Source organism: Cynoglossus semilaevis, chromosome 10 (assembly GCF_000523025.1).
Source record: "Cynoglossus semilaevis isolate Cse_v1.0 chromosome 10, Cse_v1.0, whole genome shotgun sequence".
In the NCBI taxonomy this organism is placed as follows: Eukaryota; Metazoa; Chordata; class Actinopteri; order Pleuronectiformes; family Cynoglossidae; genus Cynoglossus; species Cynoglossus semilaevis.
Window position 1 is genome coordinate 14,824,155 of NC_024316.1, and position 7,526 is coordinate 14,831,680.

At 37.1% G+C, this 7,526-nt stretch overlaps 1 protein-coding gene across 1 annotated transcript; it reads left to right on the top strand.

The window, feature by feature from the left end:
- Positions 1-1,386: 1,386 nt before the first annotated feature.
- atp6ap1b (ATPase H+ transporting accessory protein 1b) lies at positions 1,387-6,877 on the top strand. The gene is made up of 10 exons (XM_008318962.3): positions 1,387-1,686; positions 2,927-3,047; positions 3,406-3,480; positions 3,602-3,795; positions 3,900-3,937; positions 4,605-4,690; positions 4,769-4,995; positions 5,090-5,125; positions 5,541-5,784; positions 5,892-6,877. The coding sequence occupies exons 1-10, from the start codon at positions 1,565-1,567 to the stop codon at positions 6,102-6,104; spliced, it is 1,356 nt and encodes a 451-aa protein (XP_008317184.1). The 5' UTR covers positions 1,387-1,564; the 3' UTR covers positions 6,105-6,877.
- Positions 6,878-7,526: the final 649 nt, after the last annotated feature.

The following is a 7,526-nucleotide window of genomic DNA, read 5'->3' on the forward strand; positions in this document are numbered from 1 at the left end:
ATTCCTAAATCTCAGCTGCTGTAACATGAAAATGTCCTCAGTGTGGGAGGAGTACAGATGTTATCATCATCGATGAAAAAAGACATTTGTAACAAATATATATATATATATAAAATAAATGAAACAGTGAAACCAACCTAATAGGTGCCAGGAAAGGAAAATAAAGTATGGACGGTAGTATTGATGGTAACAACACTGTACTGTGGGGGTCACCAGGTCATCTGCTTTTACTTACAGAGGCCATTAAAATTGACACACCAGTCGACTTCACTATGGCCTCTCTTCACTGCCTCACTCCGGCGGCTTCTGCATTTCTTCCACAATGTCTCCTCTGTGACTGCCCCAGTGTCATCCCCCCGCTTCTCTTTTCCCTTGTGGTTTGGAAATCACGGCCTGACCATGATGCAGTCCACTGGTTTCTAGGGTGTGTCCAAATCAGCCCACTTCCTCCTCCAGATCTGCTAAACTGCTGACTCTGTTGCCTCTTTATGACAACTCACCATTGCCATCATTGTTCAATCAGGTCTCCTGGTGTTAAATGTGTGTGACATATTGGTTTCTAAATCCATATTCACCAAAGAAACCAACATTACAGAAGACTTACATAGCTGAGATTTGTGCAACATAAACACAAACTACAGAACCTCTTTGTGAAGGTCAAAAGATCAACGTGGTTGTCTGGACAGTGTGTAGGTTCTTTAATTCATCCAAACAAAGAAAAAAAATGTCTTTAATTGTTAGTGCATTGCAGGTGAGGTAGGACAATTTGACAACTGTTAAATTAACACACTGCACTGCATGCAGCTCAGGCACATAATAATTATTATGCAATCCCTGGAAGTGTACTGTATGCCAAGAGCTTCTTCTTTTTCAACTGCTCCTTTCAGGGGACTCCAAGGTGAATCAGTCAGAACATCTTGCCTCTTCTTCTTCTGTTAAATCCTCCTCAGTCAGAACATCTTGCCTCTTCTTCTGTTAAATCCTCAATTTTTATACCTTCCTTCACACTCACTGTCTTCTCTGGGGGCTTACTTCTCCTGACAGATATTACAGCTGAAACTTATCTCCATCCATGCCACCCTACCTACACCCTCCAGGGTGATGCTTTGAATATTTCATCCCATGTATCTATCCACCTCGCAAGGCTTTCTTTTATTTTAACTTTGCTCTCTCACCACTGAAATTAATCTGTGAACATCTCATCTGTCGTTTTAATAGGTTCAGAGTTGATCCTGGGTGCAATTGATGGGATTATAATTATATTAAAAACACATCTTTCACTTCGACCGCACACATTACTGTTGTCTTCCTGTCCTGTCACGTGATCTGCAAGTCCAACGGTAGAGCTAAAATGCAAGCAGTTTTTTTTCCCCCAGGCCTAGTACAATAGCATTTCGAATTAATTCACGTGTGCAGTGCTACCAGGGAGATACTTCCTCTTATTTTTTGTTTCTTTCTTTCTATCGTTCTTTCTTTCTTTTCCTCCTTTCGCAGTCAAAGCTCACATGACGGTCAGGTGGTTGCAGGTCACGTGAACACGGCTTTGCGGAAGCTATCGGCAAACATGGCTCGACCGACGTGCTCGAATAAAGTAAAACTAACGGCTTTTTTAATCACTATTTTTGGCCTTTTCGCCACAGGCAACTCCACCGCTCAAGTGCCACTTCTTCTATGGTCCAACGGCAGGTAAAGTTGTTTTATTTGTTAAGCGAAGTATACTCGCAGTCGATAGTGCGCGGTTGCTAATGCTAACTTAGTTAATATCAGCTGAATTACCAACTTTATTGATTAAAAAAAGAGTTAAATTCACTTTAAATGCCTAATGTGGGTGTAACTTTATAAAACATATAAGCTGCTGGCGAAATCTTATTGAAACTCACCTTCTGACCGTGTTAATGTTAACGATTAAAAGTGCTCAACGTGACGTATTGGTTTAAAAGTAAACTAAATAATCATTAATATGTTTATGTGATAGCAGTGTTATTCAACATAACCACTTTTCTCCCATTTTACTATTGTCTGCATTGTATTACTCATTGTGAAACCAAGAAATTAAAAAACTGTAAAGCCATATGTTATCAGAGTGTAGGAAGTAAGGCCTACTGTACACTAACTGTAAAAAGCTAAAGTTTTATCCAAATTTAAATGGCACTGTTGTAAATGTTTATGGTTTGTAGATCATTTATAACTATTTATTTTTAAATGATCATGAAGAATTATGTTGTTAGCGTATTAGCTCATATTAGAGAGAGACACTGTTTCAGTGAAGCTGCAGTGTGATCTTGTGTCGTTCACATGATTTTATTCGGCCTTGGAAGTGATTTGTTTAAAACTTTAGACAGACAGAGACAAAGACGCCGTGACACAATTGAGCTTGGCAAGAAAGATGACTGAAAGACAAATTTAGGCAGAGCTTAAGATACAAAATATTCCAACATGAAGTTTTAGGACCGCTTTTGCTTAAGATGGTGTCCAAGGTGATCCACTTCTTTATACTTCTACTGTAGAGCCACAAACAGTCACACATGTATTTATGATGGACTGTAGACATTACAATTTAACAGATGAGGAACACTGCAGACAAACATTGTTACATCAGTTCAAACTGAATAGAAGCAACAAAAAAAAAGGTCAGCAACAACAATAATCTCTGAATGTTGTTTGCACTGCAGCTTTAAAAACGTTTTATACATTCATTAAACAATATGTTATGAACAGAAAAAAGAGTTTGTTTAAAAATAAAAATAGTTTGTATTGGACTGATGGCCGTACTTGCAGATCATCAGGTTGTAATGTCAGTGATGCACTTAAAAAAATAAGCATTTGCCTTTTCAATTTTAATGCAAAAAGTTCCTCAAACTAAACAGTTGTGATGTTGTGCTGATTGTGAATTTTCACTCTTTTCTTCATCTCCCTATGTGTCCAGTCTTCCACCGTTAGCCTCACTTGCAGCTGGTCACATCACGTCCCATGACCAGTTTGATGCCTACCTCACCGAAGCTTTTGGCTCCGCCCCACAAACTGTGGTATTATTTCTGCAGGACAAGGTCAGTCCTAACTGCAGCACTGCAGTCTGCACAGTTAAAGAATTATTTAAGAGTTTGATTTGTTGGATGTTTCTGTGTTCACCATTCAAAGAGGTTGTCCTTGAATTTCTAAGTTCTGTAAAGACAGCACAGTAATGAGTCATTTGCAGACGCATTGCAGTTGACTGTTAACTCTTCTCATTCTGGTGTGACAGTTAGCTCTCATGCGACTTCCCATTTCACAGTTCCTCTAAAACCATTTTTATGTGGCAATTTTGGAGTTGCTATTTTTTTTGCTCATGTTTATATGTGACTTCCCATTTCACAGTTCCTCTACTGTGAAAAGGAGTTTCAATGTTTTATTGTCTTTTCTGTTCAGTTAAGTTTAGATGACTTCACAGTATTTGGGGGAGCATTTGGAAACAAACAAGACAATGCCTTTAAGAACATTGAGGTAGGTCCCTATAGGAAGAGCACTACTTAATAAAAGATGTTTGAGTTTTGTCCAGTTTTGTCCAGCACACTCTAACTAACTGTCTAACTCACACTCTTTTTTCTAATTCCTTCCACTCCAGACTGCTCTTCGGTCCTCTGCATCGTCTGTCACTATTCCGGCCTTGGAATGGTCTGGTTCCACGGCCACCCTGGCTCTGCTGCAGGACAAACTTGGTGTTTCACCATTGCTTGTGGATGCAGACAGTCTGTCACACCTGACCATCGACACGTCTGTTAACCAACTGTTACTCATCAGTCTTCCCTATTGTTCTGGGTCAGACTTCTGTTTTCTATAGTTAAAACAAGAAATATTTTTTATTTATAGTTTGACAAAATACTCAACCTTTTTTTTCTTTCTTCTTTTTAACCATTTAACAGTTTGTACAAGTCTTGTAAAGAGGACCTGCTCAACAACGGTAAGTGTTGGTTGCTGGGTTTTAATCACAATAACACATTTCTATTGAATTTTAACATTTAAAAACAGTGTTAGAAAATACAGGGTCTGTTGCTCTATCAACCCCCCTGCAGAGGGTGCTATAACGACAGATTATATTTCCTGGTCTGTAAGTTCAGTTATAATGTCTGATTCCAACCTCTGTGCTGTGGCATATAAGTGGGCCGAACATTGAAATACTCTTTCACTAGGTGGCAGGAGATGGCGTATTAATATATGTATATACCTGTAGCTATTGAAGAAATAAAATTAGTGACACTTGGGCCATGACAGCAGTGTAAGTGATTAATAAATTCTTTAATTTTTGAACAATATACTTTTTATATACTGTATTAACATGTACTTGTTGTGGGAGTTTTCAAATGTAAAATATGTCGTAGCTCAAATAAGGTTGGAAAATCACTGGCCTAAATAGATGTATGACTTCAACATCACAACAAAATTAAAATGTCTTTATTTCAGTAAAATACAATTGTAAATGTGACACGACATGTGCCTTTAAAAAGTTTATTTAGAGATTTACAAAATATACAGTACTTCTTTCTCTTATCTTTACTTTTTCTCAAACAGAACAACAAAGCAACAAAGCACATTTTCTTTTTACTCTCTTCTGAATTTGTCCTAAACAGACGAGGTTGTCGGGAAGGTTCTGGCAGTCATGATGGCCAAGAACTGTCAGTACACAGCAATATACACAGGACTGCAGCCATCACGAGTGAGTTATGACACGTTTACAGTAGGTCAGTCTTCCACAAATCCAACATGTTCTAATATAAATGTTTTATCTCTGCAGGTGATCTCAGAGCCGTCAGTGTCTGAAGAGTCTGTGGGACGGTCTTTACTCCAGGCAGTGGTGACTGATGTCAGTCCACCCATCATTTTTGGTCCACCTGGGAGTCCTTGCATCATGCTCTGGGCACAAAATCTCAGCGTCAGCCTGTCGAGCTCTATGCAGTGGATCGACCTCGGTTCACAAACACCTACTCTGACAGGATCCATGTGTAACAACACCAACTCTCTGTAAGATTGGCTTTAAATAAAACATCTATCATGTCATTTCTGCAAATAACAACAAGAGAATCAAAGGGTTTTTTTTCTCTCTCTGTTTTTCAAGGCTGGTTCTCACCTATCAATCAGGAATTGTTTTAAGGTAAGGTTCATTGATTTAAATTTTGTTAAATACTCTGCTGCACTTTTTGCTTAGGAAATTTGAAAGGTTTTTTTAAAAATTGTGATAACCTTATTATCCACAATGTCAAATAAAATCTGTTTCCCCCCAAACACCTGGTCTTAAGCAGGAAAGGTACTACAGGAAGCTTTTGGATTTTTTTCTTTTGGATAATTAGACATTTTTGTCCAAGTAAAAAATATTTAAAATGTTTGGGCTTTGATTGCAAAATATTAAGGTCCTATGACCAAGGCATGATTCCAAGAAACGCTAATATGGTACACTAATTTATTGGAAAATGTTTTTCCAGAATTGAATACTGTATGTTTGAGGTTTATCAGATAAAATGTAACGTTTGTTGTTGGTTTGTTACAAACACAATTGTGCTGTCCCACAGTTTTGCCATGAGCCAGCGCTTTTACCCCGTGTCTGCACGAAACTGGTTCACCCTGGACTCTGTGCAGCTGCAGTCCAACGGTCAAACTGCGTCGTTCATCGGGAGGCGCGGCATCTACGCTCCTGCAGAGTACTCCTTCCACTGCCAGTCAGTCACCACCTTCCAAGATGCCCTGTTGATACCAGACGAAAGCAGCATGATGCAAAATACATCCCAGTGGAGGCTCAACTTTGTTGACTTCCAGGTAGGGCCTGAAGCAGCCTTGAGCTGGAGAAATTCTGATAAATAATGTAATATAATATTAATTAGATGATAAATATTTTCATTAATTTTTTTTTTTTTACCACACAGATTCAAGGCTTTAATTTACTAAATGGAACCAATTTTGCCTACGCCAGTGACTGTGCCGGATTCTTCACTGCAGGAATTTGGATGGGTCTGCTGACCTCACTACTCATGCTGCTAATTTTCGTGTACGGTCTGCACATGATTATGCAGCTAAATACCATGGATCGTTTTGATGACCCCAAAGGTCCATCAATTTCAGTGCCTCAGACCGAGTGAAGTTCTCTGAACGCCACTCGTCAGATGTTCAGTGTCTCCAAATTAATGTCCCACTCGACAGGAGGTCTTCTGTGCCATAAAGGTTGTCTGGACTTTACAGGTATATTTAGAGCTTTAACTTTATCAGTGACATTCTTCTCTCACTTTTTTTTTTTTTTCTGTTTTAGAATATTTCCACAACTGTTTGTCTCACAAGGCACATTCCTTTTAATCTAACAATTTTTGCAAGTGCCAAAATGAATGCACTTTTACTTTCTAGGAGCATGTTTTAAATGTCTGTAATTAACTTTGCCATTTTGCCACCTTAGCCCAGAAACTGAGGGCACTTTCCAAAAAACGACTGCATGCTTACCCAGTGAGTGCCTCCTCTGCCAACTTGAATGTCACTGCTGAATGCTCTCCTTTTCAAACCTCACTGTCCTATTATCTCTTTCAACCTTACTATAATTTAAAAACTACTTGTGATGAAAGAAATTTTGAAATGGCAACCGTTTGAAATTTATCATGCAGATGTGTGATAGTATTTTCTCCATAGTTTCTTTTGTTTTGTTTCATAGTAAGAATTGGTGACAGACCACTTTAGTTCAATGATTTACTGACAAAATAATTTATTTATATATTGAAAATACGGGCTTTGCCAATCATCAAAGTAACATATGCTTGAAGATCAACAGATTTGATGTCAATGCCTTAGTAAACTAAATTAATACTTACATGCCACAAAGTACTGTGTTTACGTTGAAATTGGAAATAAAGAATTTTGTTGATTCCGATTTGGTTATCAAGCTTCAGTTTTGTCGTTTAACAGTTGTATAGTGAAAAAAACTTAAAAAAATGTTTTTCAGAATTTTTCAACAAAATCTGAATTTGTCATTTTTTGGTATGAAGGTGGAAAATTTTAATATTTTCAAAAAAAGTTTCAGAATTTTATCTTTTCTGCAATTGGTCAAAATCTAAAAAACTTGATGAAAATCTTTTTAATTCAAATTTAAAATTCCATCTTTTTCCTGCATGTTTCTCACAAAATTAGTGTATTTAGAGAACATTTTTAGAATTAGTTTTTTTTCAAAAATGTTCTGTCAAAATCTGAACGTTTTGTTTAATTTTTGCCAAAAACTAAAAAAAATGATGAATTTTAGTAGTATTTTTCAAAATTTTATCATTTTTGCATGTTTTTCATGAAATTAGCACATTTTGAAAACATTTTTGTAATTTTTCCTTTTATAAAACCTTCTGTCAAAATGTGAACTTTTTGACATTTTTGGACAAAAACAAAAAAAGTGACTGTTTTCTAAAATTATTTTTCAAAATGTCATCTTTCCTGCATATTTCTCAGAAAATTAGGGCACTTCAAGGACATTTTTTGCAATTATTTTTTAAAATACCATACCATCGTGAAAAAAATCACCCAAAACATGCCTT

Bases quoted from the DNA above. Each gene is read 5' to 3' on its own strand.
- atp6ap1b (XM_008318962.3), top strand. From the start codon at position 1,565: ATGGCTCGACCGACGTGCTCGAATAAAGTAAAACTAACGGCTTTTTTA. The intron at 3,481-3,601 runs GTAGGTCCCTAT...CTTCCACTCCAG, and splicing joins ATGCCTTTAAGAACATTGAG to ACTGCTCTTCGGTCCTCTGC. The intron at 3,796-3,899 runs GTCAGACTTCTG...ACCATTTAACAG, and splicing joins AGTCTTCCCTATTGTTCTGG to TTTGTACAAGTCTTGTAAAG.